The sequence below is a fragment of the Martes martes genome (genome assembly GCF_963455335.1).
Source record: "Martes martes genome assembly, chromosome: 10".
Lineage (NCBI taxonomy): Eukaryota > Metazoa > Chordata > Mammalia > Carnivora > Mustelidae > Martes > Martes martes.
The window spans coordinates 43,243,734-43,255,233 of NC_137898.1; the positions used below are offsets into that span (position 1 = coordinate 43,243,734).

Here is an 11,500-nt window from a genome sequence, read left to right on the forward strand (position 1 = left end):
CGTATCTGGTTCCTTGCTCAGTGGGGAGCCTGCTTCTCCCTCTGCCTGCTGTTCCCCTGCTTATGCATGCGCTCTCTCAGTGATAAAAATCTTTAAAATATTATATATACATACACACATTAAGTAAATAATATGACCAAGCTGAAAACTTCCGTAAAGAATTTCATACAATATTCACATTTTTAGTACAATTATGAATCTACACATTGCCTGAAACTTTATAATCATCTGAATAAACAAGTTTGCCATTTCTATTCATAAAGCCTGTAATAGGAAATTGGATTTAAAAATTCTTGGAGCTCCTGAGTGGTTCAGTCGGCTGAGAATCTGACTCTTCTTTTTGGCTCAGATCGTTATCTCTGGGTCGTGGGACTGGCCCCATGTCAAGCTCCATGCTCAGCGGGGAGGTCTGCTTGAGATTCTCTCCCCTCTGCCCTTCCCCTCCACGCATGCACATGCTCTCTCTCAAACAAATAAATCAATCTTTTCTTTTTTTTAAAGACTTTATTTATTTATTTGACAGAGATCACAAGTAGGCAGGCAGACAGAGAGAGAGGAGGAAGCAGGCTCTCTGCTGAGCAGAGAGCCCGATGCGGGGCTCGATCCCAGGACCCTGGGATCATGACCTGAGCCAAAAGCAGAGGCTTTAACCCACTGAGCCACCCAGGTTCCCCAAATCAATCTTTTCTTAAAAAAAAAAAAAAATAAATGAAAGTTCTTATTTCTGCAGCACCTGGCTGGCTCAGTCCACGTAGCATGTGACTCTTGATTTCCGGGTTCTGAGTTGAAGTTCCACATAGGGTGTAAAGATTACTTAAATAAATAAAACTCTTATCAATAAATCAATAAAAATTCTTTTTCCTAACTGAATGACCCATATATGCTATTAAGTAAAGACCGAATCTGAAGTTAAGACTTATAACCACTAAGAGATTTATCATACTATAGAGAAATAAAGCAAAGACTGTTGCATTAATAATTTTTAATATCTTTACTTCATTTTATAGTACGTTCTTTAAAAAAACTTCAGAAAAAAGTCACATTATTATTTTTTTTTTTTAAAGTAATCTCGGGGCGCCTGGGTGGCTCAGTGGGTTAAAGCCTCTGCCTTCGGCTCAGGTCATGATCCCGGGGTCCTGGGATCAAGCCCCACATCGGGCTCCCTGCTCAGCAGGGAGCCTGCTTCCCCCTCTCACTCTCTGCCTACTTGTGATCTCTGTCTGTCAAATAAATAAATAAAATCTTTAAAAAAAAAAAAAAAATCTCTACACCCAACACAGGACTTAAACTCACAAGACTGAGATCAAGAGTCACATGCTCCACCAATTGAGCCAGCTAGCCAGGCGTCCCTAGAAAAATGCTTTCCATCAAGTACTCAAATGCTATTAAACTTTCAAAACTTTAAAATAAAAATAGTTAAGTTTTAATCTTCTGTATTGCCCAATTATGGGATCTATTACCTGTCAACCACCTGTTTGTGAACCTCTTTCCACTGTTCCTTATCTGCATCAGTGCCTAAGTCAGGGTGCAGATTCTTCAGAGAGACACCAGCAATGTTTACTCCACTCCATACAGGCACTAAAAGAAATAGTACAGAATACATTTACTTCCACATGCCATCCAGCAGACCACAGAGCACTCTAACCAGTCTTAAGGGCTAATCTGCTCTAAGTCAACATACTCCTTGCTTGTTGACTTAAGACCCTTGACCTGTAACAGAAATAAGTCACTTTCTTTGAGATTTGTAGACCACTGGTCTGGGGGAATAAAAAACCAAAACATTCCCAGGCCACAGAGGCCAGCAAATCTGTCTGAAGCCACCTCCCCTTCCTGATTAGCCCAGGCATCTTTCAGCAAAATCCTTTTTTAAGGTCACACGAATGATTTTACTCACCTCCCTCTGAGTATCTGTAAACCTTGCCCTCCTTCACAGAAAGAACAGACTACTTTTGCACAACTCCTTGATACTAAGGAACCAGACCTTCTTGTACACTAGAAGAACTAGAACTTCTTGCACAACCTCTGAGCACTGAAGTAACTCTGTAACTGGCATCATCAAATCTGCATGCAATCAAGAAATGTTACAGACCACTGTGTTCCCTTAACTGATTAAATCCCTTCAAGTCTCTGGCTAGGGGCACCTAGGTGGCTCAGTGGGTTGAGGGTCTGCCTTCGGCTCAGGTCATGATCCCAGAGTCCTGGGATCTCCCTCTGCTTGCTGCTCTGCCTTCTTGTGTTCTCTTTGTAGCTGTCAAATAAGTAAATGAAATCTTTTGTTTTTCTAAAGATTTTATTAATTTATTTGACAGAGAAAGAGACAGCAAGAGAGGGAACACAAGCAGGGGAGTGGGAAAGGAGAAGTAGGCTTCCTACTGAGCAGGGAGCCTGATATGGGGCTAGATCCCAGGACCCTGGGATCATGACCTGAGCTGAAGGCAGACGCTTAACGACTGAAACACCCAGGCGCCCCAATAAATAAAATCTTAAAAAAAACAAATCTCTGGGCCAGGAAGAAACTTCAGAATTAGGCTTTTGGACAAGGGTCTGCCTTCTTCCCCAGGTTGCCAGCCTCCTGAATAAAGCTCATATTTCCTTCCAGTCAAAACTTGCCTCTTGACTACTGGCCTTTTGAGCAATGGGGAGCCAAACTTGGGTTCTGGAAACAAGACTAGTAATTTTGACCCTTTTTCCTAATTCTCATTTCTTATCTGGGGAGGATTACCTGCTTTTGGTAGATGGTCAAGACTACAAACACTCTTACTCTTAAACTTTCATTGATTGATTTATGTAAAACTAAGAATTTTCACCATATTCTAACTTGTTTTCCTACTGTACTGCGATGTTTAATACGTATTTATTTGAAATATAAAGACACTATGAGATCATAAAGGGAATTTTCTTGGCATAAGTAACTGAGAACTCTGCACAAAATTGTAACATCTCTTAGCTGTGATAGAATTTTTCATCTCCTTCATTTGGATTGGCTGACCTTATCTGAGCCACAAAGTTCAAGTCAAGTCTAGACACAGCTGTGATATCAAATGAGTGAGGTCATCCTTAGAACTATCCTCTTATTTAATATGTCCACTGTAAGGAGTAAAAGAAATTTCATTCCCCATCCCCTATGCCATAAAATGTTACATAAAAGTTAAAATCTTAACCATTCTTAACATACAATTTACCAAAAGATAGATTTCTAGAAACCATCCTACTCCAATGAATGGGCATCTGACTTCAGCTCTGGTTTAATAATGAAACTTCTGTAAATAAGAGAAAATAAGTTACGCTTACCACTGGAGTCTCCATGCTCCCCGAGGATCCACCCGTGACAGCTTAACGGGTGAACTCCCAGCCTTTCCCCCATTAGGTAACGGAACCGGGCTGAATCCAGATTGCAACCACTTCCAATAACACGGTTTTTGGGAAAGCCACTTATCTTCCAAGCCACATAGGTCAAGATATCCACTATGAAGAAAACATTTAGGCAAAGATACTAGGTAAATTAGATAATGTTTAGCTAGTCAAGATACATGGCTCTGTACAAACCTTGATAGTGCTTACGACCCAACACTTTTGTTAAATTTTTAAACCTTTAGAAATACAAATCAAAACCACAATGAGGTATCACCTCACACCAGTCAAAATGGCTAAAATTAACAAGGAGGAAATGACAGATGCTGGCAAGGATGCAGAGAAAGGGGAACCCTCCTACACTGTTGGTGGGAATGCAAGTTGGTGCAGCCACTCTGGAAAACAGCATGGAGGTTCCTCAGAAAGTTGAAAATAGAACTACCCTATGACAGATAAAATCTTTAAAAAAAATTTAAAGATTTAAAAAAAAAAATTTTTTTTTTTTTTAAAAATGGTGGTGGCTCAGTGAGTTAAAGCCTCTGCCTTCGGCTCGGGTCATGATCCCGGGGTCCTGGGATCGAGCCCCACATCGGGCTCTCTGCTCAGCAGGGAGCCTGTTTCCTCCTCTCTCTCTCTCTGCCTGCCTCTCTGCCTACTTGTAATCTTTATCTGTCAAGTACATAGATAAAATCTTTAAAAAAAAAAAAAAAAAAGGGAACTACCCTATGACCCAGCAATTGCACTACTGGGTATTTACCCTAAAGATACAAATGTAGTGATCCAAAGGGGCACATGCACCCGAATGTTTATAGCAGCAATGTCTACAATAGCCAAACTATGGAAAGAACCTAGATGTCCATCAACAGAGGAATGGATAAAGAAGAGGTGGTATATATACACAATGGAATACTATGCAGCCATCAAAAGAAATGAAATCTTGCCATTTGTGACGACGTGGATGGAACTAGAGGGTATCATGCTTAGTGAAATAAGTCAGTCGGAGAAAGACAGCTATCATATGATCTCCCTGATACGAGGAGGTGGAGATGCAACATGGGGGGTTAGGGGGGTAGGAGAAGAATAAATGAAAACAAGATGGGATCGGGAGAGAGACAAACCATACGTGACTTTTAATCTCACAAAACAAACTGAGGGTTGCTGGGGGGAGGGGGTTGGGAGAGGGGGTGGGGTTACAGACACTGGGTAGGGTATGTGCTATGGTGAGTGCTGTGAAGTGTGTAAACCTGGAGATTCACAGACCTGTACCCCTGGGGATAAAAATACGTTACATGTTTATAAAAAAATTTAAAAAAAAAATTTTAAACCTTTATTCGTAACATAGTAAATTCATTAAGTCCTCAAGAAGTGTAGTTTAATGAAAATAAATTGTGCATTAACATCATCTTATTCATAACTTACCTAAGCTCTTCTTGGGCAAGTAACTAATTTCTGAGTTCTAACTACATTTAGGGCACTGTATCCCCCTTACTATTTTAAACTTAATGATTTTAGCAAACCCATTCACAAGAGGAAAATGAAAAATATGAGCAATAAATGTGTGCATACAGAATATGACATATACCATTAGTTTTACTCGAGTTCATCTATTTGTGCAATTAAAGGTCTCACCTGGATTGGAAACAACAAGCAACTTGCAGTTTGGGCTGTATTTGACAACATTAGGAATGATGAACTTAAAGATGTTCACGTTACGCTGGACCAAATTAAGACGGCTTTCTCCCTCTTGCTGACGTGCCCCAGCTGTGATAATAACCAGCTTGGAGTTTGCAGTCACATTATAGTCTAGACAAAAGGGAACAAAAACCAGATTACAGCCTTTAAGAGAACTCTAGTACCTAGCCAGCAGAAAGTTGTTCCGTAAACTTCTTTTATGGACAGTTTTAACAATTGTGTTACCTCCCCTACTTCCTTTCATATACAGGTAAATACAGATAAATGTTTGTACTGCCACCTTCCCACTCCCATCTTCTCCTTTAGTTTTTGGCCACTTAACTTGGAGAAGAGTACATCAACACCTTCCTTGTATTTTGGTTTTAGACTGTGACTTTAGTGACAGCTGAGAGGAGCTGGAAACAATCAAATGAGGTTATTATCCCTCATTTTTTTTGCCACCTGAGCTCATGCTCACACTCTCCCACACTGTTTCCTTTTTTTTTTTTTTTTTTGAAAGACTTACTTGAGAGAGACAGAGGGAGAGAGAGCACAAGTGGGGTGAGGGGCAGAGGGAGAAGCAGGCTCCTGGCTAGGCAGGGAGCCCAACGTGGGACTCAATCCCAGGACCCCAGAATCATGACCTGAGCTGAAGGCAGATGTTCAACTGACTGAGCCACCCAGGCACCCCGATACTCCTATTTCTACTTAACTACTTCACTATGATCTTACCAGTCCAGAGACAGGCTGTTTTGTTTTTTAAGCAAAAGCCACTTTATACTTTCAAGTATGTCTTGCTTCTAGATACCCTATGGTACAGGATGGTTAACCCAGCCCGTAGGTAAGTGGTCACTGAATTTTCAAGTGTCAAAAGAAACACCATTTGCACACATGTCCAGGTTTCTTGACTAGGGCTCTTAAGTGTAAAAGGCCCAAGAATATCCGAACAGGCTCATTAATCCTGTTCTCAACCTTGTGTTAGTGTGTGAAAGGAAGTAGGGGAAGTGTATTAAATTTAAATATTAGAAACAATGTGGTTACATACAAACCTGAGGAGCTTTACTAATTGCATGCTAACTCAGATGCTTTCCACATTATGGACATACTGGATTTCGATTTAAAACCATTTACTAGAGGGGCGCCTGGGTGGCTCAGTGGGTTAAGCCTCTGCCTTTGGCTCAGGTCATGATCTCAGGGTCCTGGGATTGAGCCCCACATCGGGCCTGCTTCCCCCTTCTCTCTGCCTGCTGCTCTGCCTACTTGTGATCTGTCAAATGAATAAATAAAGTGTTTTAAAAAAAAACAACCAAACCATTTACTAGAAATTCCAACTTTCATATAAAAGGTTACCAATGCAAAATTGTTCAAAGGCTCTCTGATCCTATATAAAAAGTCAATCTTTGAAGCAGGATTTCAAGCCTGATAGAGAATTAAGTTTAGCATAGACCACAATATAAGCTTGTTGAAATTCACCTTTGCCAGAGACAATTTTTGGTGTTCTAAGGAAAAGGCTTCCATGCTGGAGATCCATCATCTCTCCCTTCAGTTTGTCTTCCATGACATCAACAAGAGCAAGTTCATCTGCCAAGTCCTAAGAGATTTAACATTTTTAGTCAAATGGAAAGCATATATTATTTAGTCAAATAGAAAGGCATGCAAAATTTCTGTATTTCTAGGACAGAGTTCTGCTACTTTATTAGTATCGGGACATACCTCAAAATAAAGGTAGGCCCCCATTTAAAAACTGACTCTCAGATGACTCACGCACAGGAAGAAGTATTGTCTTCTCTCCTCACTACAGCAAGTTTTGCAAGGGCTCCACCATGCCACTATATGGAAGCAGAACCCTGGACTGGCAATGGACGGAATATCATCCAATTACATAAAGCTGCTCTATGTACACTCTCAAATTCAGTTTTATAAGTTGATTTTAGGTCATTATTCATTACATAAGTGAGTCTGACTAATATTGTGACTTGGAAGTTAAAAAAAAGTGGTATTCTGGATCATTCTTTGTCTATATATTTCCCATACATTAACCAATACTAATAGTGTCACATGAAAATACATTTGTGCATTGCAAAGTAACACTGGTAAAAAATATCCTTTCAATTGAACCAGCAAATGTTCACAGGTACATCTCAGACCAGGAGCATCAGTAACAGATTTGACAGACATGGGTTGTGAACTGTTATAACCAAGTTAAGTTATACTAGCTGAGCTACAGATTTACCCCGAGTTATGTAATAATAACCTGGCAGGTACTCTTTATACACACCCAAGTTAGAGAGCATCACAGGAAAAGACCACAGGTGATTCACAGGTGTAAGAAAAACAGATGGCATCAATTTCTGATCCAGCGGGAAAGCAGTAAGAATTGGTACGGGCACCCCCTCATTTCCAGAAGTCTGCATTATGCCAATTCATTTTTACACAAGACCTAACATTGTACCTGTTTTTACTGAAAGAAATCCAAAGAGGATTTGTGCTTTTATGAAAAAGGCAAAAAGCAAAAATAGCGTTGTTTGTTCTGCAGTGAGCCCTTAAGAGTAGTAGTACACATCCTAGGTACCAACAAGCTCCTTCCCTAGGAAACTTTACTCAGCATCTCAGTATCAAGCTGTCATAGCTTTGAATTGTGTGAACATCTGTACTTCACCTCTATTTTGTGTGTCTGTCAGCAAGATGTGTCCTAAGGTTCAGAAAAGCCTAAGGTTATTTCTTGGGTCTGGGAATGCTCAAAAAAATTTTCCGTATTAATCAATGGTACCTGTCTTCACTTTACACCATTTTGGCTTCGGAAAGGTTTCACAGCAATGGTCTCCTTTAGGATGGTGGGGGAAACCTGTACACTACGTGGCTCCTCCTAAGAACACATATGAAGCAACACGTTGTAACCCAACCCCTACATAGCTCATTTCTGCCTTCAGTTCCTTATTTCAATCCTTTCCTGTTCAAAAGCCAGCATTAATCATTTCACTCCCTTATTTGAACTCCAAATCTAAATTTAAAATGTTTTATGGTAAGCTGCAATTATTTTTATATATAAACCAGGCCTGACTACTTAAGATGTGTTTTTTATTCATTCACAAATTCTAACTAAGTGTTAGCTACATAACTGTTACCAAAATTACTATTCAAGGTGGGAATTTTTGTGGGAGAAAGGCTTAGGATTTCCCACATTTAGCGTGATTTTAATTTTACCAAATGTATGATTTTCAACTCAAAAATTATTTTAAAATAACTTTATAAAGGCATGGACTCTTTTTCATTTGTAGGCAATTCATGCATGTTAATAGGGCAAAGTGAATTTAAGGGAACAGTGTCACCATGGGGTGCCTGGGTGGCTCAGTCCTTAAGTGTCAGTCTTCGGGTCAGGTCCTGGAATTGAGCCCCTCATCTCCCTGTTCAGCGGGAAGCCTGCCTCTGCCTCTGCCACTCCCCCTGCTTGTGTTCCCTTTCTCTCTGTGTGTCTGTCAAATAAATGAATAAAAAATTTTTTAAAACCTCTTAAAAAAAAAAAAAAAGGAACTGAGTCACTTGCCTGACAACTTTTTTTTTAGTTCAGATACGCTTTTGGTATGGCATCACATTTCTAAAGTTTGTTCCATAAAACGGTGAGTGCATGAACCTGAATCTTTGTATATACAATGTGATAATGCAATTCTTGAAGTGGGGGGATGGGTGGCTCCCAGAAGGATGGGCTCTCACTTACCTTCATTAAGATACTGATGGCACAAGCCATGCCAACAGCACCAACCCCAACAACTGTAATCTTATTTTGGGGAACATGTTCTTCCTTAAAAAGATTCTGAATCAGCTGATCTTTGAGAGTTGCCATTTTGGACTTAGAACCAAAAGGAATCTAAAGGGGAAAAAACACGCACAGTCACTACATCTTCTTTAAATTAACGCTATTAACCAAAAGCTGTTCCAAAGGAGTTCATTTTACTTCTTTTGGGGGTATTTGCCACTAAAAAGGGGGAAGGAAAAAACCTAAAGCTGGCCACGGGAATGTTGAAAGACCAGGGTCTGGTCTCTCGAGGATCTTGGTGTAAAGGATCTCACCTTGGCGTGGAAGAATAATATTGACGTTTGAGTGTAAGTATAGCTTCCTGAGGACTCACTCATCTTGACTTATTAACCCCAAGAGGGGCCGCCTTTCCTCACACAAAATCGCTGTGAGCTGCCTGCCCAGCTCTACTCCAGTCACCCGGCTTCCCGCCAAACCCTCAAGTAAAGGACCCGAGGAACGTGGAAAAATCTCCTGTAACTGCCTCATGAAACGACCCAGTGGTCCTAAGGCATGCAAAAAGCTCTGCTCATGCGCAATCACTCCCTCCTCCAGCCCCAGGATGCCAACAGCTCAGCCAGAGCTCATGGGGTTTGCCGCCCCTCCCCCACCCTCGCCTGCGCGAGACTCGCGCGCATGCTCATTTCCAAGCAGTGGGCGGGGACAAGAGTAGAGTAGGAACCCCAAGCTTTCCAGAGTTGGGCACTGCCCCCGACCGCGGCGGCCGGGGTAGCCCCGCCCACGAGCGGAAATGACTGGAAATTACCGTGCTCTAAGGGTCAGACGGAGAGAGCCCCGCGGCGGACTTTAGACCTAAGTAGTGCCCCAGCTGGCTGCCTCCCTGGCCACGCGCGCGGCCACGGCCAGACTTTAAATCGCAAATACTTGGTTGCTGTTAACAAATAGGGAGGGAGGCGCCTCGTGTGGCTTCTGCTGCGATCCATGTTGCAAAGGCGTGAGGCCCGGTAGGAGGAAATTGCCAGTACAGGAAGTGCAAAAATAGCTGTAGAGGCCCGGAGCCCTAAAGTTAATATGATACTTGGTGTAATCCTCCATTTCCAGAGCCGGGGAGGAGGCCTTCGCTCTGCTAATGCAACCCTGCACTGCATTCACTGGAAAGATTATCACAGGCTGCATCCCAAAGCCCCAAGTCTAGTCTTGAGTTCCAAAAGGGCAAAAATATCCGAAGACTTCCAGGCAGGCAGCCCAGAGTCACCAAGCTGGAATCGGGTCTCTCCTTACAAATCACTGCTATTTCTAGACCTGGCTTCACCGAAAATCTAAGGATCAAGCGCTCCCTTTAAGGTGGGGACACGGGTGACGGAGGAGCCCTGCGGAAAGAGGGTCTATTCCCCAAATCTGCCACCCATTTTGTGACCTCAGAGTTGCCCTAACCTTCTCCCAGCTTTAGGTCTCCCCCATTTTTCAAAAGGAGTGGATGGTACCAGATATCCTACTCGCAAAATACCATCTGCGACGCAGGAAGGCTGAATTCTCTTCCGGCTTCATCTTTGCATGCATCGTGCCTAGGGCAGCACCTGATACATCAGCAGCCTCTTAGTAATACTGTGTAATTTGCGCAGAGAGCTCCCTGGGACAGCGACAGCAGCCGCTCCATGGAGTCCACCTCTCGCTAGCCCCAGGGTTAAAAAGCGACCCAAGCAGCGCTCCCCGACTTTCATACCTCCTCCCCACCCCCCACCGCCCGACTGCTGAGGCTTTTTCGGCTCTGTGGGTTCTGGAAACCGGACCTCGAGTTCTGGGCCGTTTGCCTCCTTTAAGCCCGGAGGTATGCCCCACCCTTCATTATCTGTCCTCTTCTTGTCCTTCTGCATCCACTTGGGCTTTCGACCACAGGATTTCCCAGCCCGACCAAAGATCGCGGTGCCCGCTTAGAGCAAAAGCAGAGTGCGGCGGGCTCCCGAGCCCACGCATGGCGTGGGCCACCGCCCAGGTATGGTCTGCGAACTCTGCCTCCACCCCGCCACCCCCACGCCCCGGAAGCGGAGACCCCTTTGCGGACAGCGTCGAGTTAGCAAACCAGAGGCTGCTCGCTCTCCTGACCCTCCAGCTCCGTGCACTTGGGGCCAGACCGTACCGGGAGTGCACGTCGGGAGGGCGGGCGTCAGCGGCGCGCAAGACTGGATCCGGACTTGGCGGCAGCGGCTCCGACACTCGGAGCTGAGCGCGGGAGGGGCCTTAAATGGAACCGCGAGGCTGACGTCAGGGGGGAGCCGGGCGGACGTGCGGGAACCCACGTGTGGGTCGGACTAGGGGCGGGCTCCGAGCCGGGCGGGGCAGTGGAGCAGCTTAGGCGGCGCGCTCAGCGGGACCGCCAACCTGCCGACAGACCCATGTGCGTCCGGAGGTCTAAGGGCTGCTAGAGCCACGCTACCTCCCGCCACAAAAGCCCAAGCCAATCAAGCGGACCCTCAGGAAAAGCTTAATCGGAATCTTCACCGTTGTTTCCCATTGCCCAGAACAGCTTCTGGCACGCAGGCACTAAACAGTTTGTTGGAAAGGAGGGAATGCCTAGCACAGCATCATTCTGACCCAGGTCGTGTGATCGCCAAAACTCGCTGTGTCCTCCACCTGCTGCTAAACCTTCCAAATCCCCCAACTCGTAGTGAGGCCTCAGCTCTAGCCTTCCTTGGTGCTAGTTTCCTTCGCCTGGCCTGCCTTCCT

At 43.9% G+C, this 11,500-nt stretch overlaps 1 protein-coding gene across 1 annotated transcript in view; it reads right to left on the reverse strand.

Moving 5' to 3' along the window:
* LOC308349946 (L-lactate dehydrogenase A chain) overlaps nt 1-11,298 on the reverse strand; it is a gene marked incomplete at both ends in the record, with an annotated part of 61,348 nt that extends 50,050 nt beyond the window's left edge. Inside the window, 6 exons of the mRNA XM_080814896.1 lie at nt 1,461-1,578; nt 3,292-3,465; nt 4,981-5,154; nt 6,496-6,613; nt 8,738-8,887; nt 10,914-11,298. Of these exons, the coding sequence (XP_080671022.1) occupies nt 1,461-1,578; nt 3,292-3,465; nt 4,981-5,154; nt 6,496-6,613; nt 8,738-8,863 (710 nt within the window). The remainder of the gene's footprint in view (nt 1-1,460; nt 1,579-3,291; nt 3,466-4,980; nt 5,155-6,495; nt 6,614-8,737; nt 8,888-10,913) is intronic.
* Nucleotides 11,299-11,500: the final 202 nt, after the last annotated feature.